Source organism: Emys orbicularis, chromosome 13 (genome assembly GCF_028017835.1).
Source record: "Emys orbicularis isolate rEmyOrb1 chromosome 13, rEmyOrb1.hap1, whole genome shotgun sequence".
NCBI lineage: Eukaryota > Metazoa > Chordata > Testudines > Emydidae > Emys > Emys orbicularis.
In genome coordinates, this window is record NC_088695.1 from 37,553,556 (window position 1) to 37,578,306 (window position 24,751).

General features: G+C 53.8%; 1 protein-coding gene across 2 annotated transcripts in view; it reads left to right on the forward strand.

Annotated features, from left to right (window-relative positions):
• SPATA20 (spermatogenesis associated 20) overlaps nt 1-16,813 on the forward strand; it is a 35,685-nt gene extending 18,872 nt beyond the window's left edge. For both annotated transcript variants that reach the window (XM_065415741.1, XM_065415742.1), the window contains exons 15-16: nt 2,420-2,500; nt 16,551-16,813. In XM_065415741.1, coding sequence (XP_065271813.1) covers nt 2,420-2,500; nt 16,551-16,721 — 252 coding nt within the window. In that variant the 3' untranslated portion in view covers nt 16,722-16,813. The remainder of the gene's footprint in view (nt 1-2,419; nt 2,501-16,550) is intronic.
• Nucleotides 16,814-24,751: the final 7,938 nt, after the last annotated feature.

Below are 24,751 nucleotides of genomic sequence, written 5' to 3' on the forward strand. Positions count from 1 at the left end.
GAGCCCTGATATGCTCGTGTCACGCCCCAGGTTAGTGTGCAGAAGACTCCTCCTTGCTGAGCAGGCCGAAAGCAGAGGGCGCATGTGTGTGTACACGGGCATCAAGTCAGTCTTGGCTGACCCCACCCCCAGTCTGTCTGCCACCCCCGCTTGGCTCGCTTGTAATGCTTAGAAGAAGAACCTGGGGCTGCTAATTCACTGTAGGTCAAGAGAGCCTTCTCCCGCAGGGTGGGAGCAGGGGGAGCCGTCGCTCGTGGGGCCACACTGACCCGGCAGCAAGCACACAGGAGAGGCGAGCAAAAGGCAGTGCCACTCGCTCCAGGGTATCCTGCCTTTCTTAATGTCAGTGGCTTGGATCCCCGCCTCCTGCCTGCTCTGTGCTGATGCAGTTCAACACCCAGCCTTGGCGCACAGGCTCCCCACCCCCCACTCAGGGGTTTTGGTCGCCCTAGGTCCACCCCAGAGCCCACATCCCTACTGCAGTCAGTCATGGGGAGTGAGCCCCCTTCTCCCCCAGCGTTATCCCCTCCCTCTCTCTGCCTGTCTCCACTCCCGCTGGAATTCAATGCAGCCTTCGAATGGGCTAGCAAATCCCGCCCAGACCCGCTGCTCCCAAGCTGGGGACGCTGCTGCAGGGCCCAGCGCAGCGGGCGGCAATTAGGGCAGCTCCTGCTATGGTGCCATGACCCTAATGGGGATTTACACAGGGCTCTGCCTCTGGCCCCCAAGCATTTCATCCCTGCCAGTCACGCACCTAGTGCCTAGAGGCTGCGGTGATGGGCACGCTTGAAAATCAGCGACAGAGAAAGATTCCTGTAGAGCAGATGCTCTCACAAAACTGGGTGACTAGGCAACAAAATGGCAGATGATATTCAATGTTGATAAATGCAGAGTAATGCACATTGGAAAACACAGTCCCAACTATACATAGAAAATGATGGGATCTAAATTAACTGTTACCACTCACAAAAGAGATCTTGTAGTCATTGTGGATAGTTCTCCGAAAACATCCACTCAGTGGGCAGCGGCAGTCAGAAAAGCGAACAGAACGTTGGGAATCATTAGGACAGGGATAAATAATAAGACAGAAAATATCATGTTGCCTCTATATAATCCATGGTATGCCCCACATCTTGAATACTGCATGTAGATGTGGTCGCCCCATCTCAAAAAAGATATATTGGAATTAGAAAAGGTTCAGAAAAGGGCAACAAAAATAATTACGGGTATGGAACAGCTTCCATGTGAGGAGAGATTAATAAGTGGGATTTTTCAGCTTGGAAAAAGAGACAACTAAAAGGGAATATGATAAAGGTCTTTAAAATCATGACTGGTGTGGAGAAAGTAAATAAGGAAGTGTTATTTACTCCTTCTCATAACACAAGAACTAGGGGCCATCAAATGAAGTTAATAGGGAGCAGGTTTAAAACAAACGAAAGGAAGTATTTCTTCACACAACGCACAGTCAACCTGTGGAACTCCTTGACAGAGGATGTTGTGAAGGCCAAGACACTAACAGGGCTCAAAAAAGAACTAGATAAATTCATGGAAGATGGGTCCATCAATGGCTATTAGTCAGGATGGGCAGGGATGGTGTCCCTAGCCTCTGTTTGCCAGAAGCTGGGAATGGGCGACAGGATGGATCACTTGATGATTACCTGTTCTGTTCATTCCCTCTGGGGCATGTGGCATTGGCCACTGTCAGAAGACAGGATACTGGGCTAGATGGACCTTTGGTCTGACCCTGTATGGCCGTTCTTATGTTATTTTCTCCCATCTCCATCTGGCCTGCACACCCTACCCCACCTTACGGTGTGATCCTGTCCGGCTAAGCCAAGCCAGCGCTAGCATGCGGGAAACCAAGGTTCAGTGCAGTCATGTTGATGATTCACTAGGGGACGCCCTCCCCTTGAGTCAGCACTGAACCAGTGTCCCCGCAGCCCCATGCTAAGAGGCCCTTTGCCACTGACGGTGCTGTCTGTCAGGTGAGACGTACAATTGGAGCCCTGATCTCTTGTGCTCAGTGATGCCCCCGGGCTCTTTGTGCATGGTGACCCCAGTTTCCTGGCCAGATTCTATCTTGGAATTATATTCTGTGACTCAGAGTCCTCCTGCACGTTCAGTTGAATGACGTTTCTCGTGGCTGGCCCGAAATGTTTGCGGTAGTGTTGCTGAGCGCTGTTAAACAGCTGCTTCGTTCTGCCCCCAAAGTGGCTGCATTTCAATGGTGGGGGAAGCGATCCCTGAATAGTTTGTCGGTTGGTCCCTAGGCAAAGCGCTTTGGGATCCTGTGAGTGAGAGGGAAGAGCCAGTGGAGCAGATCTGCAGCTGGTGTAAACAGACTTGGGGAGCCGGCCTGACGTGGGTGGGCTTTACAGCCTGTTTCCATTCACCTTTGCATTCCTTTCTCTGCGGACAGGTCGTTATCTGCGGCGCCCCAGAAGGAGAAGATACTAAAGATCTGCTCCGCTGTGTCCACTCCGTCTTCGCTCCAAACAAGGTACCCTCTCCACAACCTGCCAGACGGGCATACAGGTTCTGCTTCCCTGCCTCTCTTCACACCTGGCAGTGGCTCTCTGCAGCCTGCTGGATTCCTGATGCTCTTTCTCCCCCACCCACTCTTCCCCCTCTCCATCCCCGCCTCTCTTTTAAAGAGGTGCCCTACTTTCCCCACACGCCCTCCAGATGCTGTGCCTTGTTTATCAGCTTGGGAGGCAGGGACCATGAATGCCACTCCCCGGGCACCTCTCCTGACACAGAGAAATGGCCGCAGAGGCACTTTCTGTCAGCCCGTTCCCGGGAAATGAATTGTTACAACGCAGCGTGTGTGTTTACACGGGGCTCCCAGAGAGAGACACTTGTTCCAGGGTGGACGTAGCCGGCCTGGCTGTCAGCACTGAATTGCACATGTATCTAGGTTACTGAACTCAGCAACACAACTTCTGCCTGGAAATGCAACATCTTCTTCGCTCCCAGCCCCACACCCTCAATTGGAACCCTGCAAACTCCCCCAGAAGCTCCTCTGATCCCTTAGTTCCTGTGCCAGGAACCCCACCCCCCGGAGCCTAATGTCCTCTTCCAGCCATTCGAATCCCCAAACCTCCCTTAGATCCTCCCTCAGCCCCAGCCTCCGAGACCAAGATCCATGCGTCCACTCTCAGGTCCAGGAGTTCCCATGAGCCCAGTGCTGCCCCCATTTTCCTCGCCCCCAAGTGCCTTGTGCTGTCCGTGCTATGGGCTGAGGGCAGTCAGCTCTGCGCGGCGCAGTTGCCTTGGGCATGGGGGTTTGTCATTCACCCGCATGTTGGATGCAATCCCTTTAGATGTTAAACAAGCCCCTGGCGCGTGGCTGTTCCTTGCAGTTAGCGGTGACTGTATTTTAAGGCATTCCCCTGTGGAGGATGAGCACAAGGTGTAACATCTTCCCATCGCTCACCTCGTGTTCTGCTCTCCCAGTGGAACGGAATTGATTCGTCACTCCTGATTAGGGCTGTGTGGCTCTGCCGGCCCCGGCGTGGCTGGGAAGGAGCACGGAGCACCCTGGCTGGGGGCCTGGAGGAGCTGCAGCATTGCTGCCTGGGGACGGGAGTGGAGCTGTCGGATTGCCGTGGAAGAGGCAGAAATCCCTCCGAACAGCGTGACAGCTGGACCCGGTGGCAGCTGTCACATTCAGCCGGCAGCGTCTCTGCCCCTTTGATTGACAGCTTGCTTACTTGGTAACATGTCGAGCTGAACGAAACAGGGCAGAAGAGAAGGGACGGGGTCAGTGCCAAAGGAGAAGAAAGTTCATAGCTGTGAACAGCTGGACCGGGTTCATCTCTGACAGCAGCAGTTCAGAACCCTAATGCCAGGAGTCACACCCAGCCGCACGCTGGAGCGCTAGTGCCAGGAGTTGCATGCCCAGCCACACGCCGGAGCACTAGTGCCAGGAGTCACACGCCCCGCCGGATGCCGGAGCGCTAGTGCCAGGAGTTGCATGCTCAGCCACACACCGGAGCACTAGTGCCAGGAGTCACACGCCCCGCCGGATGCCCGAGCGCTAGTGCCAGGAGTTGCATGCTCAGCTTCACACCGAAGCGCTAGTGCCAGAAGTTGCATGCCCAGCCACACACCAGAGCACTAGTGCCAGGAGTCACATGCCCAGCCGGATGCCGGAGCACTAGTGCCAGGAGTCGCATGCTCAGCCGGATGCCGGAGCACTAGTGCCAGGAGTCGCATGCTCAGCTGCACACCGGAGCATTAGTGCCAGGAGACGCATGCCCAGCCGCACACCGGAGCGCTAGTGCCAGGAGTCACATGCCCAGCCACATGCCGGAGCACTAGTGCCAGGAGTCGCACGCCAGAGCGCTTGTGCCAGGTATCGCACACCCAGCCACATGCCGGTGCACTAGTGCCAGGTGTCGCATGTCCAGCCACACGCCTGAGCACTAGTGCCAGGAGTCACACGCCCAGCCGGATGCCAGAGCGCTAGTGCCAGGTGTCGCATGTCCAGCCGCACACCGGAGCACTAGTGCCAGGAGTCACACTCCCAGCTGGATGCCAGAGTGCTAGTGCCAGCTGTCACATGCCCAGCCGCACGCCTGCGCACTAGTGCCAGGAGTCACACGCCCAGCTGCACGCCAAAGTGCTAGTGCCAGGAGTCGCATGCCAGAGCGCTTGTGCCAGGCGTCGCACACCCAGCCACCTGCACCAGTGCACTAGTGCCAGGTGTTGCACGCCCAGCTGCATGCCTGAGCACTAGTGCCAGGAGTCACACGCCCAGCCGGATGCCAGAGCGCTAGTGCCAGGTGTCGCATGCCCAGCCGCACGCCTGCGCACTAGTGCCAGGAGTCACACGCCCAGCCGCATGCCGGAGCGCTAGTGCCAGGAGTCACACGCCTGTCCTAGGAGCTCTCCGTGCACCTCTGCTACAACACACTTGCTCTCTGCATTGCTCCTCATAAGAGCCCTGATCTGTTAGCAGGCTGGTTCGACTCAGTAAGATCAGTCACTGTGCACATCATAGCCCTGCAATGATCCCAGTGAAGTGAATAGACCCTCAGCAGTGCCTGCAGGATCTCAGTCCGGCCCGGTGTGTGTGTCTGGCAGGACCCCGCAGCCGTGACGCTCTCTGCAATGGCTTTGGTGCAGCCCATCACTGCCCCGCAATCTCTCCCTGGCTCCCCGGACCCCAGTGTCTGTAGCAGCCCCGTCATCTCCTGGCCTTTCTTCCCTGCGTGGGATGGTCGCCATCCATTCTACACAACAGCCCTGTGCCCCTCCCTGGGATCTGCCCCAAGAGCTAATGTAGGCAGCACGGATACGTGCCAGGGAAGAGTCAGCCTGGATTTATTCAGGGCTGCAGCGGCTTGAGGGCCTCCAGGGTGGGAGGTTGCAGCAGTGGAAAGTGGGGTTCTTGCGGGGAGCCAGTGGGTGGTGCTGGCTGAGCGTCTGGTGTGACGCAAGGTAGCTGGGCGTGCACAGGTTCCGCTGCAGGCTGGGATGCCTCCCAGGGGTGGGCGGAGGCAACCCCAGAGTGTGCCCTCCCTTGGGATGAATCCCCTGTGGGCAAAGGAGGTGGGGAGGTGTAATGAAGGGAACGTGGCTCCTGGTTGCCCAGAGCCTGTTCTTCTCCTGCTGGCTCCAGCATCTCTCTGGTGCTGGCTTCATGACAGGCTGGCTTGTCCCATGGCTCCAGTGTGCCCTGGGCCAGTCCTTGTTCTGCTCGCGGGGTCTCTTTCCTCCCTCTCTCCCTTGGAAGGATTAAAGCCAGTGACCCACTTTGCCGGAATTGAACGTACTGTGTTGGCAGTGGGAGGCTGAGTCCTCTGGTGCCACTGTTAATAAATTACTCCCTGTTCAACAGCTGTGCCAGCCTTTGTTCTCTGCAACCTGAGCAGGTTCTGCGAGAGGGACTCGGACGACAAACCGACCGGGGAGCACGAGCAAATCAAATGGCAAGGAAATTCACTTCCTTCCTAGCTGTTTAATTCAATTACCTCCAACTGCAGCACGGAGCTTTGGAAGCCAAAGCCCAGCTGTTCGAGACATTCACTCCAGCACTGCAGAGATAGGTGAGGGAATATCTCTTGCTCCTCTTGGTACGGGCGATGGAAGCTCCCTAAAAGCGGAAGGGCCACCTATGCCCGAACCGTGGCCCCACCTGCCCCGCCCCCTTTCCTCTATGGCCCCACCCCTTGCCCCGAGGCCCCGCCCCATGCCATTCCTTCCCTCTGAGGCCCCACCCCCATGCCACCCCTTCTCCTCAAGGTTCTGCTCCCGTGCCGCCTCTTCCCCCCAATACCCTGGCCTCCGCTCACTCCTCCTCCCCCCCCCCATTCCAGTGCCCCTGCCTCTTGGGTTTGCCTTCCCCGCAGTACCAGGCAGGAAAGAGCAGGAGGAAGATTGGTCCCTTGAATGGGTTTCATGTCAGAGCCTGGACTTGTGGAGAGAGTTAAAATACCAAAGTGTGGGCTCCTTGGCAACCGCCTGAGCATTCCATGTTTGGCCTAGTCTCTGGGGTTGTCAAAGGATTGTGGGCTGTGACCTCAAAGGATTGTGGGATTGGGAGCAGGGTAAGAAACCACAGCTGGTTTTTGGCTGATGAGTGGAGGAAGGTTGAGAATTTTTTTCCCAATTGTTTGTCGGCCACAACTATTAGTGCATGAAGAACCCAGCAGCCATCTCTGTTTTTAGCAGATCGGTTAGCAGAACCAGAGCAGGTGCCCTCCCCCGCTCCTTTAACAACAGCTGTTGCTCTTGTGCTCCTGTTGATCTCCTGGAGCCTTCCCTTTTCCTGCCTTATAGAAAGGAGCCTGAGCAGGGTTGCACCTGGTGATGGATTTGGGTTATCCTCTTTGTGGTTCCATCTGACTCCGGTCCTGCCAATGGATATTGAATTAAACTACATGCTAGTGTTCTGTTGCATGGTTCCCATTTGGTTCCTAGTGAAAATTGCGGCACTAAAAGGCTCCTTCCCTATCCCTCTAAATAAATGTTGCCTCTGACATGATGTGTTATTTTCCTGTTGTTGCATCACATCCCAGTCTCTAGAATCACTTTGCAGAATGCAGGAAGAAATAACTTACTTCGGAGTCTTTCCATGTGTCTATACAAAATTCCAGTAAAAAGAGCAGAGAAGCCCTGGAGACTGACTGACTGATAAACCAGAGACAAGGACAGCCTCAGCAGAGAGAGGGCTGTGCTTTGAAATGAACTTTCAGTGCTTTTTAGAACAGCAAGGTATGAGTTGGTAGTTCCTGAGCACAGCCAGTGAAGAGAACAATGGCATTGCTGAGATGCAAGCAGAGGAATGGGCAGCCGCCTTGTGTCACTCAGGATATAAACAATGACATGTAGGAGAACACACAGGAAATGACAACAGCCTGTTGAACAGGAAGTGAAATGTGACATCATCAGGATGGGAAGCTGACTTGTCGATCGTGTCATTCGTAGCACTATGCAGAGGACGGAAACTCTGTTTCAGGAGGATTACGAGATTTTGAAATTTGGTTTAAGTTCTACTCAGAACAAAATGCAAAAATGTCAGAGTTCTCCATGAAGAAAAGCTTCATTTCAGATCAGTCGAAACGTTTTGTTTCTATTTCTATTTGAATTTCATAATCTCTAATAAAATTCAAAATTAAAACATTTTGAAGCAAAAAGTTGTTCCCGGGTAAATAATCAAAACTTTTTGTTTTGAGAAGGTCGAAACGGGATTCTTTGATGTTGGCGGAACTTTTTTCCCAGATTTTGCTCCACAGTGAAATTTCTGTGAAATCAACATGATTTTGTGAAGCGTTTTGATTTTGATGGAACTTCATTTCCCAGTGGAAAATGGTTCTGTCCAAGGTCTTCTGACTGCCAAGACTGTAACAGGGTTCCAAAAAGAACTAGATACGTTCATGGAGGATAAGTCCATCAATGGCTATTAGTCAGGATGGGCAGGGATGGTGTCCCTAGCCTCTGTTTGCCAGAAGCTGGGAATGGGCGACAGGAGATGGATCACTTGATGATTACCTGTTCTGTTCATTCCCCCTGAAGCATCTGGCATTGGCCACAGTCGGAAGACAGGATACTGGGCTAGACGGACCTTGGGTCTGACCCAGTCTGGACAGTCTTATTAGTTGGGGATGCGAGAGGGGCTTTTGTCAGTTTTCCATAGGGATGGGCCTAACCAGAACCCTGGATTCCAACCCGCCTGAATCTTGGGAAAATTTGGATCAGAACATCTCAAGTGACACAGACCAGGGTCCATGAAGGACTCTCCCGGTGCTGGTGTCTTCAGCGAGCAAGGTACCGTGCCCTGCTCAGCCTATCTACAATGGACAGGATGTCAGAGGCCTGCACCCATCCTGGTGATAGCTGCCTCTCTCTCTCTGTTGTCTTCAGGGCCTGGGGTGAGAGATCCTGTCTCTTCCACGTGTAATTGACGCTGACAAGGAGACAGAGCTGCTGAACACAAGCATCTCCTGAATTGTCGTACTAGGGCTTACCTGCCCCCTCGCATTTTGGTTAAACGGGGCTGAAAGCGGAAGAATCGGAGCTGAAGTGTCCTGAGTCTCCTGTGAGTCGCTACCTTGGGGCTGCGGCCAGAGCAGGAGCCAGGCACGGCATCTCTGCTGCCACTGGAGGGAGGGGGCAGCTCTGTCCTTGCTGCAGCTGAGAGGTTAAGTGCCAAGGAAACTCCAGGCAGGAGCCCGAAGAAAGATGCCTCCATGCTGCTGGGTCCCATGGATGTGACAGGGTTTGCTGCTGCTGGGGCTTTTGACACACTGTGCTGCTGAGAGGTGCCAGACTGTCAGCCTCTGATTGTGCCCAGAATCGGCAGTGCAGGCAGCAGCAGTCCAAGCTCCCCCACGCCATCCTGCCCGTGTGCCTCTGGTGTGACCTGCAGAAACCCACCTCTGAGGACGAGAGAAGTGCTGCTAACTCAGTCACCATGGCTCCCGGGTCACCACAGGAACTGGACTGAGACCATCAACTCATTTCCCAGCCACTTCCAGTCATTACCAGCCAGGGCTGGGTTCAGCAGAATGACCTGGCAGTGAAAGGCTCTGAGAGATTTAATGATGGGATGTTATGCTGGCCACAGGTTGCAGACTCAAGGGGCCTGTTTCTCCCCTGCCCACTAGAGGGGGACAGAGCGCTAGGTTACACTTGCACCTCAGGCCGTCTCTGGCCCCCATGCAAACGCTACCAAGGGGTGCAGTCCGTGCCCACTTGCACCAGTGTCCGTGCCTGCCCCAAGTACAGGGCAAGGAGAACCAGCCCCAGGAGAGTTCCCGCAGGGAGGATAAAGCTAGTCCAGGGTACAGGCTTGCCTTGAAGTGGGAGCAGAGTCCCAGGGTCATCCAGGGAGTGGGCTAGAGGGCTCCATTCTCCCCAGGGCAAGCAGGGAGCGTGAGCTCCGTTGAACCCCACCGGGGAGCATGGTCGAGTGTGGGGCGGGCGAATCCAGAAGGGCTGGAGCTGGGGCACCGCTGGCTGGGGGATTTCAGCACAGCTTCCCCCTGGGATCCCTGGATGTGCCTGGCAGCGCTGCCGCCTCTCCGGCCTGCTTCCCGCCCTCTTTGTGTGGAGCCTGTTACGCGTCTTGGCAGTTAACTGGCTCTTTTTCCCCGGCTGCCCACCTCAGCTAAAGGAGAGGAGGGGCAAAGCCTTCAGCCACACTGCTCAGTATTTGGACAGGCTCAGACACCGGGACCCCAGAGCAACTTCCCTGTCCAACGAGACGCGTGGCAGCCTGGGCCCAAACTGCCTTTTCCCCCCACAGGAGGCCGCTCGCCCGAAGCTCATCACAGGCGTCTCCACCCATTCCGGGTCCCTGCCCACCACGCTCCATTTCTCCACCCCTCTCTCGCTCTGGAGACGGCGGGGCTCTGGGGAGCAGCCGTGTCCGGAGTTTAAGAGACGTCAACGCGACGCCCCCGCCCGCCCACCCATTGCTGGCAGGCTGCTGGGGGCTAGCCTCGGCTGCATTGATGTAATTAACTAGGTCGTTCCAGTAATTAATTCCTCGCAAACATCACAGCGAAATCCTTGCCATAGTGAAAAAACAGCATTGAGATTGAGAGAGCTGGTGAATTTACATTGGCTACCAGTGTTGGGGGTGGGGAGGACACCCGGGGCAAGGGAGCAGCAATTGCTCTGTGAGGAGGGAGGAATCAGTGAGTGCCGCAGAAGGACGTGTTCATTTAACCCTTTGCTGTGCTGAGCTGGGGTAACAGGGACCCACGCCTGGAATCTCAGGCCTGTCATTTTATATGGTAACATTTCAGGGCAAGGTGCATGATAACCAGGGGTTAATAGCGATAGCATCCTTCGTTTATCTAGCATCTTTCATCCCATCTTTAGACACTTCACCAACTGATGGAAGATGTGGGGCCTGAAGGCTCACTTCTCCTCCCCTCCAAAGTGCAGCCTACTCTGGGGCAGAGCACGGCCTCTCTTTAGCAGCCATCAGCAATGCTACCCGGCAGCTTGGGAACAAGAAGTGAAGCAGAAAACTATACACCTTAGGCTATGGTTACACTAGAGAGTTTACAGCTTACAACCCTTGGTTGTAGTGAGCCGGGAGTCATGCACCCTGTTCCTGACCTGCCGCTGATTTGCACTGTGACCCTGGGCAGGTCATTTCCCTGCTTTGTGGCTCAGTTTCCCCCCCCCCCCCCCCCCCGGAGAATGTGGGTCCTTTACCCACTGTGACGCTTGCTCTTAGAGTCACCCCCACTCTTGTAACACGCGTTGAGCTCAAAGGAAGCTGCATCTGTGCAGTTCTTGCCGTTACTCTTTCAAGGGTCCCTGCATTCAGTAGGCCAGGGGGTCTCGAGCTGCCCCATGTGGTTGTGTGGCTATTATTGTGCTCTCTGAAAGAGGTGGATGAGCCCTTCATTGAAGTCTCCTCTGACTCTGAAGGTGGACTAGGCTTGTGGGGCTCTTGCTGATTGGCTAGAAGGGGGGAGTCCAGATTTTACCTGTGAGCTGCAGCCCTCCTTGCACTGCCCCTCTGAGAACATGCCCTGGATTCCCCACTGCTCCGGGCCAGCAGGGGCTGGTGGACTGGGGAGGAAAGAAATGTTGGTGTCTTTTCCTCCTAATCTTGCCCAGTGCTAGGGGCCAAGGGCAGTGTCCTGACAGTGGCAGGCAGATTTCAGTCACTGCCAGAGGCATGGCAGGGGCCGGGGCCGGGGCCTGAGCCTGCTCCTGGGTTAATTCCCTGGCCTGCTAATGGCCTGCGGGGTAATTATGAAGGATTTCATTATCTCCTCTTCCACGGAGCGCGAGCGCGCCGGCCCTGCTTTGTCCTGGCGCAGCCAGAGGACCTCAGGGAGGCTGCGAGAAAATGAATAATGAATATCCGATTGGATATGAATTGGTAATTAATCACTCCTGGAATTAATTCCAGACAAAGCCAGTGGGGCACTGGGGGGAGGCGGTAGGGGGGTGGGAGAGAAAGGATGCCCATCCTGAGCTGGAGCCAGGGACAGGGGAGGGGGCCCTGCCAGCCAGGGAGGGGGCAGCTAGCTCCAGGCCCCTGTGGAAGAGATGGGAGCAGGCTGAATGGGAAGCGCCCTGGGAAAGAGAGATGGTCCGTAAGAGGGCAGCAGTGGCTGCTGTGTGACGAGGGGGCCTGCTGCCCAGATGGAGGGGACTGGGGCAGGACAGCTGTTGGGGTGAGGGCGGGAGTTTGGGGCATGTCAGAGGACAGTGGGGGGGAGACTAGCCGGGTCTGTGCGGAGCAGGCTGAGGCCTGGTTGGGAGGAGTCCGGGGCAAGCCTGGGGCTTTAGCAAAGGAGCTAGGAGAGGTGTGTGGGTCGCAGGGTTTGAAGCAGGCTCAGTTCGATGTGGGTGGGGCTGTGCTGGAGGGGTGCAGTGTGTGTCAGTGGTTGGGATTTTGGGGGAGTTGGTAGGCGGTGGTTGGGGTGGGGAGCTGACGTGTGTTATGTGGAAGCGCGAGTTGGGGTGATGTGTGCAGTGGTTGCTGCTCTAGGGTGTTGTATGTCAGTGCCGGGGAGCATAGGTATGATCTGTGCTGTGGTTGCTGCATTAGGGTATGAGGGTTGTGTCAGTGGTTGTGTGTGTGTATGTGTGCTTAAGAACAGATGTGATCCGTGAGGGGGTTGGGGTATGCTATTGCTGGGGAGTGTGTGTGTGTTTAGGGGTTAGTGGTGTGATCGGTGTGATGTGTACGGTTGTATTGGTGTGTCTGTGCTGAGGGGTGTGGGTGTGATCTGTGTGGGGGTTGCTGGGTTAGGGCAGGAGGTGTGTGTTGGTGTCAGGAGTGTGTCTGTGCTCAGGGATGTGGGTGTGATCTGTGCGGTGGTTGCTGGGTTAGGGCGATAGGCATGTGTTGGTGTCAGGAGTGTGTCTGCACTGAGGGGTGTGGGTGTGATCTGTGCAGTGGTTGCTGGGTTAGGGCAATAGGTGTGTGTTGGTGTCAGGAGTGTGTCTGTGCTCAGGGGTGTGGGTGTGATCTGTGCGGTGGTTGGTGGGTTAGGGTGGGAAGCTGGGAACTGTGCGGTACCCCTGCTGCCTGGGGCAATGGGGCCCCCTGAGCCGCTGTGGGGGTACCCTGCAGCTCCCAGCAGCCACGGGCAGCAAGGCAGTGGGAGGACGCCACTGCTCTGAGCCATAGGTGGCAGGGGACCCTGGAGCTCTGGGCCCCCATGGGCGTTGGGGGTCCCTGGAGCTCCCCCCGCAACTGCCCAGCCGTGGGGACCCTGCACCTCCCCATTTTGTCAGGCATATTTTTACTGAAAGTCAGGGACAGGTCATGGGCCTCCTTGAATTTTTCTTTATTGCCTGTGACTCGTCCATGACTTTTACTTAAAATATCCGTGACAATGCCTTAGCTTTAGCCATGAGCCACCAGTGGCAGGGTTGTTGGACAGCCGCCCGGTGTCATTGCATCCTGCACCAGCACTGCTCTGCCCCATGCCCCCTGCCTTTGTCCCCCCTCTGTCTGGCGTGCTGGAAGATTTGTCCCCCTCTCTGGGCTCTGTAGGTGGTGTTGGGGGAAAGGGAGTCAGTGCTGAACATGCAGCCACTGGCCTGAGAGGGGGGCTCGGTTATTTAGCGTCTGCCCCAGTTAGGAAATTGGCTCCTTGTCGAGTGTCGCAGGGATCTGAGGGGAGCGTTAACTCTCAGGCCGGCTTGGGTCTGTCTGGGCTGCGGCTCTGACTCCTGCCCGCAGGAAGCTGGCATGGCTTAAAAGAGATTAACGCCGTTTGAGCTCAATTAGAGAAGCGAGTTTGAAGCCTGCTGGGCAGCGGGGGTGTTGCCAGCAGCGCTGTTGATCAGTTTGTTCGTCGGGTAAACAGGACTTGGGTGGGTTTGCGGCAGAGTTAGTCACTGCCCTAGCACACGGCCCAGCACCATGATGGGCCCCACGTGGCCGCTCCCAACCGGGAGCCGACAGGGAGGGGTTGTGCAGCTACAAATACGAATAAGCATCGAGCACCCGGCCAGGCACCCCCACTGCACATTGTGCCCCCTGGCGGTACCCCTCATTGCATGCCAGCGCACCCTTGCACAACACACCTCCCTGCACACACAGCCCTGGGCACTACTGCCCCCTGCATACCAACCCTGCCCAGGCACCCACACACAGAGCACACCGAGCCTGCAGGCAGTACCCCTCCCTGCACACCAAGCCCCCGAGCGGTACTCCTCCCTGCACCCTGAGCCCCCAGGCACTACCCCTCCCTGCACCCTGAGCCCCCAGGCACTACCCCTCCCTGCACACCGAGCCCCCAGGCACCACCCCTCCCTGCACCCTGAGCCCCCAGGCACTACCTCTCCCTGCACCCTGAGCCCCCAGGCACCACCCCTCCCTGCACACTGAGCCCCCAGGCACTACCCCTCCCTGCACACCGAGCCCCCAGGCACCACCCCTCCTTGCACACCGAGCCCCCAGGCGGTACCCCTCCCTGCACCCTGAGCCCCCAGGCACCACCCCTCCCTGCACACCGAGCCCCCAGGCACCACCCCTCCCTGCACCCTGAGCCCCCAGGCACTACCCCTCCCTGCACACCGAGCCCCCAGGCGGTACCCCTCCCTGCACACCGAGCCCCCAGGCACTACCCCTCCCTGCACCCTGAGCCCCCAGGCGGTACCCCTCCCTGCACACCGAGCCCCCGGACGGTACCCCTCCCTGCACACCGAGCCCCCGGGCAGTACCCCTCACTGCACCCTGAGCCCCCGGGCAGTACCCCTCCCTGCACACCGAGCCCCCGGGCAGTACCCCTCCCTGCACCCTGAGCCCCCGGGCAGTACCCCTCCCTGCACACCGAGCCCCCAGGCGGTACCCCTCCCTGCACCCTGAGCCCCCAGGCACCACCCCTCCCTGCACACCGAGCCCCCAGGCACCACCCCTCCCTGCACCCTGAGCCCCCAGGCGGTACCCCTCCCTGCACCCTGAGCCCCCAGGCACCACCCCTCCCTGCACACCGAGCCCCCAGGCACCACCCCTCCCTGCACCCTGAGCCCCCAGGCGGTACCCCTCCCTGCACCCTGAGCCCCCGGGCAGTACCCCTCCCTGCACACCGAGCCCCCAGACAGTACCCCTCCCTGCACACCGAGCCCCCAGACAGTACCCCTCCCTGCACACCGAGCCCCCGGGCAGTACCCCTCACTGCACCCTGAGCCCCCGGGCAGTACCCCTCCCTGCACACCGAGCCCCCAGGCGGTACCCCTCCCTGCACCCTGAGCCCCCAGGCACCACCCCTCCCTGCACACCGAGCCCCCAGGCACCACCCCTCCCTGCACCCTGAGCCCCCAGGCACCACCCCTCCCTGCACACCGAGCCCCCATGCACCACCCCTCCCTGCACACCGAGCCCCCGGGCAGTACCCCTCCCTGCACACCGAGCCCCCGGGCACTACCCCTCCCTGCACACCGAGCCCACAGGCGGTACCCCTCCCTGCACACCGAGCCCCCGGGCACTACCCCTCATTGCACACCGAGCCCTCGGGCACTACCCCTCATTGCACACCGAGCCCTCGGGCACTACCCCTCCCTGCACACCGAGCCCACAGGCGGTACCCCTCCCTGCACACAGAGCCCCCGGGCACTACCCCTCCCTGCACACCGAGCCCACAGGCGGTACCCCTCCCTGCACACCGAGCCCCTGGGCACCACCCCTCCCTGCACACCGAACCCCCAGGCACCACCCCTCCCTGCACACCGAGCCCCCGGGCAGTACCCCTCCCTGCACACCGAGCCCCCGGGCACCACCCCTCCCTGCACACCGAACCCCCAGGCACCACCCCTCCCTGCACACCGAGCCCCCGGGCAGTACCCCTCCCTGCACACTGAGCCCACAGGTGGTACCCCTCCCTGCACACAGAGCCCCCAGGCAGTACCCCTCCCTGCACACCGAGTCCCCAGGCAGTACCCCTCCCTGCACACTGAGCCCACAGGCGGTACCCCTCACTGCATGCCAGCCCTTCCCTGCACAGCTCCCATCACTGCACACTGAACCTCTCATGTGATACTCAGCAGTGCATGCCCAGCCCTCCTCAGGCCCCACCCGTCACCACACCAAGCCCCGTGTGACACCCTTCACCGAATGCTGAGCCCTTTCAATATACCAGCAGGGTGGCTTGAGTGGGGGTTGGCAGGGATCAGCACCTTCCAGGTTGGAGCCCTAAATTACCACAGATACAATGAGAGGAGAGTGACCTGCATTGAGGAGCTCTGGCCATATGCTCCGATGCTCACTCTGGTCAGGAGGGTGCCGTACATTTCTGTTGCTAAGAGGGGAAAACGGGCATTTAGGCCTCAGGGGAGACACACACAAGGGGAGGAGGGGTAGCGGGCTGAGTCAGGCAGAATACGCCATGTAGGGGGGGTGCAGGAAAGGGGACAGGGCTAGAAATGGGGGCAGTTAGTGGTCCCACATTCTTCTGGCAGCATGGGTTGGTCTGTAGGGCCCAGGTCTCTCTGAAATAGAAGCATAGGACTGGAAGGGACTGCAAGAGTCATGTAGTCTAACCCCCTGCCAAGATGCAGGCTTTGTTGTGTCTAAACCACCTGAGACAGGTGGCTCTCCAGCCTCCTTTTGAAAACCTCCAGTGAAGGCGTTTCCGTGACCTCCCTAGGCAGTCTGTGCCCTTGCCCTCCTGTTCTTACAGTTAGGAAGTTTTTCCTGAGATTTAATCTCAATCTGCTGTGCTGGAGTTTGAACCCATCGCCTCTTGTCCTGCCCCCTGTGGCAAGAGAGAACAACTTTTCTCCATCTTTTTGATGGCAGCCTTTCAAGTAGCTGGCATGTCCCCCCCTCATCTCCTCTCTTCCAAACTAAACATACCCAGTCCCTTCAGCCTTCGAAGAGGTTAGTAAATAGCAGCAGTGAAGTGTGTGGGGATGTGATCGAAGGGGCTGTGCTCAGTGAGACATACCCTAAGATCTGTATCTGGTTCTCTTCGCCTTCCATCCTCTCCTCTCCTAGCATGTATAGGTGTGATGCAGTCAGCACTGGCACTTCCCGCGGGGGGCCAGGGGAGCTGACTGGGTCTTGACTGTGTTCTCACTCCATCCCTGATCCTCTCTGTCTCTGTGTATCCCAGGTGCTGATGCTGGCGGACGGGGACAGCACTGGATTCCTGTACCACCACTTGCCCTTCCTCTCCTCCTTGGAGAGGAAAGACGGAAAAGCCACTGCTTATCTCTGTGAAAACTTTGCCTGCTCCCTGCCCGTCACCTCCTCCCAGGAGCTGCGCAGGCTGCTGCTGCTGTGAGCTGTCAGCCCGTGGCCTCGCCGTGCACCCTGCCGTCTCGGTGAAGGTGAAAGAAAATAGACTAACGAGAAAGCCGCGGTGACTGTGCACGGACGCAGCGCAGAACTCTGCAATAAAGTCACCTTTTGCCCAAGCCGCCCGCCGGATTGTTCTTAGTGAAACTGACAAGCAGTCACAGCCATCCATCCCTGCTGGCTCCCCCCGCCCCCATCCGTGAGCAGCTCTGTCTTCTGAGATGGTTTTAGCCCTTGTGTTTCTGTTGTAACAGTGTCTTTCCTCCTCCTCATCAGGAAGACTCACACTCCACAGTTCTCAAGAGCACTGCCCATTGGGGGCAGATTATGTTCCCGGCATTCAAATCCCCAGGGACAGGTGCAGTCAGTTCTAATCTGAACCATGCAGTTGAGTCAAATATGAAGAGTCCACATGCAGTGGAATCTAATCATAGCAATGTCCAATCAGGTTGCTCCTTTTCTTATGTAGGTTTGCACCACCCCGGGAGGTGGCATTGTCCCTGTTTATGGAAACTGAGGCACTGCGAGATTCATCTGCCCAGGTTACACAGGAAGAGCCAGGAATAGAACCCAGGAGTCCTGACTTCCCATCCCCCTACTCCAATGTTTCTCAACTGGTGGGTTGCGATCCCTGGGAGTGGGGTGGGTGTTGTGTAAGGCAATCCAGGGCGCGGGGCGGAGGCGAGGGCAGGGGGAGGCACTGGAAATTTTATTACAAATGAAAACAAAGAAAGTCTCACTCCCTGCACAGCCTCCCCTTTCAATGTCAAGGATTCTCCGTCAGCCGCTCCAAACACACACGCACAAATCAAACAAACAGGTTTATTAGCACTGTTAGCATGAATACAGTTTTACTCATACTTTGATCGTAAATGCAAGGACGGTCACAACATTTTTTTACCTTAAATAAGGATCTGCCCTCTGAAAAGGCTGCGAAGCACTGCCCTCGTCTAGCCAGTGTCAAGGGGGATGCAGAGGAGTGTCTAGTTGTGAGCAGTCATGCGCAGCAGTGGCTAATTCCAGTGGGCCACAGGCAGTGTGGTCTAATTCAGGGGTCCCTAAACTTTTTTCCCTGTGGCCCACCTGTGCAGCTTCAATAGGCACTGCGGGCCCGCTATTAACACCACTATTAACAACTAGGATCATTAGTAATTGTAATTATTACATACAGCTAAACTATAACACTGTAAATAAAGAATTCCCATGTTTCCTTTTCATTTTAATGTAAACAGTTGTAAGGATAGAAATCCCTAGCAATATGCACTCAAAGACAGGCTTTAAGCTCTTTGAAACCAAACAGTTTTAGTAAAGCTACACTTTAAAAAAACACGTTGAGAGCAAAATGTGGTGTTCAAACAGGGCAAACAATATAGAACTGCACCATGTAAAAACTGAACAATAAGCAACACAACAATGTTAACAAAATTGTTAAAAAACAGTTATTATTTGTTGATTTTAAACTTTGAACCCTCTATTGTGATTTCAATATTTTTTTAGTGTAAAATCTGATTTTAGTGTTGTGTAAGTAAAGACTGAACCGTACTCTCTACTAATTAGGAAAAAAAATCAAATATTGTACATAAAAATATAAAATAACAGTTCTATTATAACACACTGAGGCAACAGGTACTCAACCCGTCCGGTAAAAGAGAATCCAAACTTCAAGCATGCCTCATCGTATTTTCTTACCACTTTCTTTTTTTGGCTGGCTCATTTTGTGTCACTGTAGATGGTCCAGGACTTGCATCATCTTCTCCACCCGTGCATTCTTCTTGCTTCTGAAAAATAAATCCAGCCAGGTCAGATAGAAATACTGCTTGCCATTTTTTACAGTTGTAAGTGGAGGCCTGTGTGGACATTGCTAGGTTACCTTGCAGTGAAATGCGTCATTGTACTCGCGAGAATTCAACTGGACATATTGCAGCTTGGGTTTTTATAAATAAATAAAGTTTTTTTCTATACTCTGTCCAGCATATACAGCTCAAAACGTTTCATTGCTATAGCTTTTACTCACATGAGTCGCATGGAGTTAAAGTTTTACTAAGAGCTTGACTGGAGAACACAGTTATACTGGCGGACCATGCCGCAGCCCTCAGTTTGGGAACCCCGGATCTAATTCCCTGTGTCATGGGGCGTTTACTCATGTGCAGTGGGGTCTTTAAGAGTCAGTGGTGCAGCCTGCAGCGGCTGCTGGTTTTGGTCCAAGTGGGAGCAAATAGCTCCATTTCCCTCTTGCCACCACTGGGAACCAGCATAAGTGCCTGGTTGGGGCTAATAGCATCCCTCGGTTAAAGCCTGACTCCCCTGGGCTCAAAGAGTTCCGCGTGGGTCACTTTAAACACATGCTCAAACCGTATAAGGTAGAAAATAGAAGCGTGGCTAATTGGGAACGTGGTGCCTGGGGCAGGAGCGGGCTGGGACACTGGCTCCCATTAAAAGCAAAGTCATTGTCAGGCCAGAGGACGGGAGATGTTTCCTTCAGTGCGGTGGAGGCTTCCTTGTGCTCACACCCCCTCACTGGTGGTGCAGGCAGGCAGTTCATTCCCACACCAAAGGCAGCTAGCAGAGCATGAAGCCAGGGAGGGTTCTTGGGGCAAGCCCCTCCCCTCTTGGGCACTGCAGCTGTGTCGGGAAAGCAGGGGGTGAATTAGTCAGCACTCAGTCTTCCAGCTGTGGCACTGCTTGATCTCCCCTTTGTTTTTCCCTTCTTTGTAGCTCTCCCATTTGCTTTGCCTCTCCTACTCCTGTGCCGACTCTCTGCCTAATTAAAGGAGCCAGAAGAGATTTAGGGGCCTCTAACCATCACCATGGAACAGGCTGTGGTGGAGGGATGCTACTCTAGTAACTAACCCTATTGGGCCTGACCTGCTACCTTTGTGCTGGCTGGTACCATAGGTACAGACACAGCCCAGTGATAGGGTTACCCATGGGAGCAAGGGACCTGAGTAAGTGTAGCAGAATCGGGTCCACCGTAAGAGAATGAGGACCCGATACATTGGCTTGACCATCATCCTGTCAGCCCTGTTGTCGCCTGGGTGATACCAGTCTCAGCTGCTTGCCCCTTGGACTCCCAGCTCAGCTCCTCGGGAGCATGTTCACCTATGACTGATGACTGCACAGGAGGCAGAAAGGGGAGGGGACAGTGTGACACTGGAAAGAAGAGGCAATGACTCTGCTGGGCATGTGATGGATAGAGAGAGGTGCGGGGTCTCCGAACCCCGCTGCTGTTCCTGGAAGGGAACTAGCGAATGACATTTCTGGACCCCATGGCAACAGCCTCACTCCCCGCCTAGCAGCTCTATTTGCATTACATGCTGCAAACCTGGAGCTCGGCTGATCCTGGTGACTGAGCAATTTGCTTTGAGAAGTGCCAGTCAAAAGGAGATTAGAGCAGCCTGATGTGCCCCCACAAACTAACAGCCAGCAAGCGAGCCCGCAGCAGCTGGGGGAACAGGGGCAGTGCATCCGATGTAGCTACTGACTGGCCATTGCTACTGAAACTTTATTGCAATGAAACCAACATTTAGCACTTACAAACAGCTGAATAACACTTTACCTTTCCAAGGTGTGGATGGGGATGACACAGACAGAGAAGTCAAGGCACAAAGAGGCCCAGTGGCTTGTCCCTGATCACACAGCAAAGCAGAGTTGCTGACTACCCATCCTGGAGTCAGTCTTAGTCCAAAGGTTTCACTCTGCAGACCTGTGTGTAGGAGACAGACTGTTTTATTGACCTAGCTCCTCGCCACAGATCCCCTATGGGGCAGTTCTTGAAATGTTCCATTCTGTGAACCACCAGGAGGGGCTGCTTGGACTATAATGTCCATCCACTTGACTTGCAGTGCATTAGGCTGCCCCTCAGAGCCTTGAATTGCCTAACTTCTAGACATACTCCAACTTCCTAGAGAGACCTGGGAGGATTCATTATATGTGCCTATTTATTCCCCATTCTGATTGGTTGAAGCCGTCCTATAACCACCAGGCTGTAGGTTATAAAAGCAGGCAACAGCTCACTGCTCCCTTTGCTCAGAGGCAGCATTTTTGGAAGACAAGATGGTTGCCAGCCCTCAGAAGAACAATTTACAGTGTAAAGTGGGTCTCTTGTTGCGCCTCTACTGGCTTTGTGAAATAGGAACAGCAATCCTTTGGGATAGAAACATTACCTTGCTCTTGAATCACAGTGAATGCTGGACTAAGGTTGAAATTCCAATAAGCCAACTTGCTTTCCCTGTCTTTTATTTACTGATTTATCTTTTTAAACAGGTACAGAGAATACACAGAGTTATACAGGTAAATGACATAAACAGGAGGCAACTGATGGATATTAACAGCCCTGTGTTACATGGGCAGTAGAGTAAGAAGCGAAGCTGGGGTTTGGTGTAATAAGTCAGTGTGTATACAAGTAGCAGGCAGACATGCAGGTGAGCCAGTCCATATGCTATAGCAGAGGTAATTGGGTGCTGTAGTCTGCAGAATGCTGTCGTAGAGCAGAAATAATGCAGTTGTGTGTCATTGTTTTAGTTTCCTGCATGTTGTGCTATTGGGGAGGTAATGAGGAGGTCAGAGCTTGGTGTTTTAGTCTGCCAGAAACTATGCTATAGCGCAGTAATGCAGTTGTATTGGAGTATTTGATTCTCCTGGATGCTTTGCTCAGGGAGGGACAGTGGGGCCAGGTCTCAGTGTTAGAGCTGGTTGGAAAATGTTTTGGGTTTTTTCCCTATGGAAAATTTCAATGAAAACAGGTGGGGAATCATTTCATTGTTTTTTGTTTGTTTTTTCAGAAAACTGCCTTTTTGACACACCCACAAAAAATAATCATAACCCAAAAACTTTTGGCTGAAAATGTTTGGTTTTCAGCCAAAAGTTTTGGGGTTTGATTATTTTTTTGTGGGTGTGTCAAAAGTTGAAGAGTTTTGATTCAGAAATACCACCATGCTGCTTTATGAGAATTGCAGTTTGGGTGCCTTATGGCTCCAGTCCTCTCTCCTAGCTGGACTACACTGCCCATGGTGCACCATGGCCTCCCTTCTTGCTAAGCTGCTGCAGTGCATCACGGGAGTCCTGGCGGTGTTGCATCATGGAAGATGTAGTCCAACTGGGGAGCATAGTACATAGAAGAGAAGCAGGGAAGGGGGAACATGAACTACAACTTCAATAAGACACAACTGTGGCATTTCTGAATCAAAATTTTTCAGATTTTGGTTTTTGGGTGTTTGGTTTTTTTGATGAAAAGTTGAAAGTTCCATGGAAAACAGACACTTTTAGAGAACATTTTTGTTTAGTCAAAAAACCCAATTTTCCCATCACCAAAAGGTTTGACCAGCCCTAGGGGGACTGGTCTTGCTCTATTGAATGGGAAAACTCCCATAAACTCCAATGCTGCAGGACCAATCCCTAGCAGAGGAAATGCAGTCGTGTCCCAGTGCTTGAGTCTTCCAGATGCTGGAGGTACCATAATGCAGTTCATGTGTCCGAACAGAAGGTTCCATGACATGGAGGAAGGAAGATACATGTTTCATCATCATGGCAGCCCTGGTTTCTGTGTTCATTTAAAGGTGTTCATGTTATTTATTGCATGGAGATCAGAGAGAGATTTTTTAACAATCTCTTCCTTCTAGGCAGAATGGGGCATCTTTAATGACACGAGATCCCTTTGGTGGAATGTAAACTTTGGTGCTCTCCCCTACCCCATTTCTGTTTGCAAACAGGGAAGCACAGTACTTTCAAAGTCTCTCTGATATTGTCAGGCTCCCTTTGAAACTCAGGCTGCTTCCTGCTTTCCTTTTCACCTGACAAAAAGATGCTGTAATCTGGAAGTGTGAGTCGCAGGGGAAGCAAGAGCTTTGTACTGTACGTTGCCAGCTGGTTGCGTGAAGAGCTTTCCAATGGAGTATGCCAGGAATCAGGAGTAACTGGCCAGGAGAAATGTCTTTGAAGTCAAGAAGGAATTTTGCACCTCATCTCGTGAGTACTTTTTACTGTCCTGGAAAAGGGAAAGAGAATAATAATAAAAAAAGGCCAAACTGTTTTTGGGAATCTATCATAAGAATATAAAAATGGCCGTACTGGGTCAGACCAATGTTCCATCTAGCCCAGTATCCTGTCTTCCGACTGTGGTCAGTGCCAGATGGTTCAGAGGGAGTGAACAGGACAGGGCAATTATCAAGTGATCCACGCCCTGTCATCCAATCCCTATTTCTGGCAGTTAGAGGTTTAGGGACACGCAGGATGTGGGTTGTGTCCCTGACCATCTTGGCTAATAGCCATTGATGGACCTATTCTCCATGAATTTATCTAATTCGTTTTTGAACCCAGTTATATTTTTGGCTTTCACAACATCCCCTGGCAATGAGTTCCACAGGTTGACTGTGTAGAAGTATACACAGGTTGTGTGAAGTACTTCCTTTTGTTTGGTTTCAACCTGCTGCCTATTAATTTCATTGTGTGACCCGCTGGTACTTGTGTTCTATGAAGGGGGTAAATAACACTTCCTTCTTCACTTTCTCCATACATTCATGACTTTATAAACCTCCATTATATCCTCCCCTTAATTGTCTCTTTTCTAAGCTGAACAGTTCCAGTCTTTTTAATCTCTCCTTGTCTGGAAGCTGTTCCATACCCCTAATCATTTTTGTTGCCCTTCTCTGTACCTTTTCCAATTCTAATGTATCTTTTTGGAGATGAGGTGACCAGAAATGCATGCAGTATTCCAGGTATGTCATTATGCCATTTTCTGTTTTATTATCTATCTCTTTCCTAATGGCTCCTAACATTGTTCGCTTTTTTGACTGCTGCTGCACATTGAGCAGATGTTATCAGAGAACTATCCACAATGACTCCAAGATCTTTCTTTCTTGAGTGGTAACAGCTTATTTAGACCCCCTCCTTTTGTATTTATAGCTGGAAGTGTTTCACAATGTGCATTACTTTGCATTTATCGACATTGAATTTCATCTGCCATTTGGTTGCCCAGTTTTGTGAAATTCCTTTGTAACTCTTTGCACTTGGTTTTCACATGTTGAGGCCAGAGGCTTTATGGTTCACTTGCTCCAGGAGGTTAATGGTCGACCCTTTGGATTTGTGTGTGTGTGTGTTTCTCTTAACATTTAAATGTTTCCAGTGATTTGCTCTAGCCTGCACTGTCTTGTTGTTTCGATTCATTAGCATGTGGGGCCATGCAAAATGATTGCTCCCAGGAACTTCTGTTCCCATTGGACAGAGGGTCAAACCCTCCAACTTGGGGAAAGACCTGACTTTCACATCTGGCCCTAAGCTCTATCATGGGTTGACCCAGACTTTTCCTGACCCAGGCCAGGAAAAAAAGCCCCCATTTGATCATATTTTTAAGCCAATCTGATTTTTGAATGCCTGGGATTAGCAACAGTGGGATTGGGTGTCCACTTCTGGTTTCTCAGATCACGGAGGTTAGCGCTGGAAAAGACCTGTCAGGAAGGGATGCTGGAACAATTTGTATAGTGGGGGTGCTGACAGGCATTGAACTAAACTGTAAACCCTGTGTATATAATGGAAACCACTTCAAGCCAAGGGATGTTGCAGCACCCCCTGCACCCATAGTTGCAGCACCTATGCTGTCAGGCTTGCTAATCCAGCCACTCTAGCTCCGGGCAAGAGCGTTCCCTTTGGTATATTTACAAACACAAGGAAATGTCAGTGCAGAAACTGAACTGAACTCAACGTGAATTGGAAGGGTTGCAATACAAGGGTCCAGACATTCACATGTTAATGTTTCTGGGGCAATGTTAACTTGTGTTCAGACCGATCCCAGAAACATTGGTCGGTACACGCTGCCCTCTCTACTCACAGAATTAATGCCCCAGTGCCCAGCTCCAGCTCAGCGCCCCCTAGCTGCCAACCTGGTGCAAACCAGAGTTAGTCAGGTGCCCTTCCACAACTGATCTGCCCCAGCGCACATCCACTGTAGACAACTCACTTGTGACAATGGGGGAGAGTGCTGGGCATTCAGGATGCCGTTCTGCCAATTGGTTGTTGAGAACT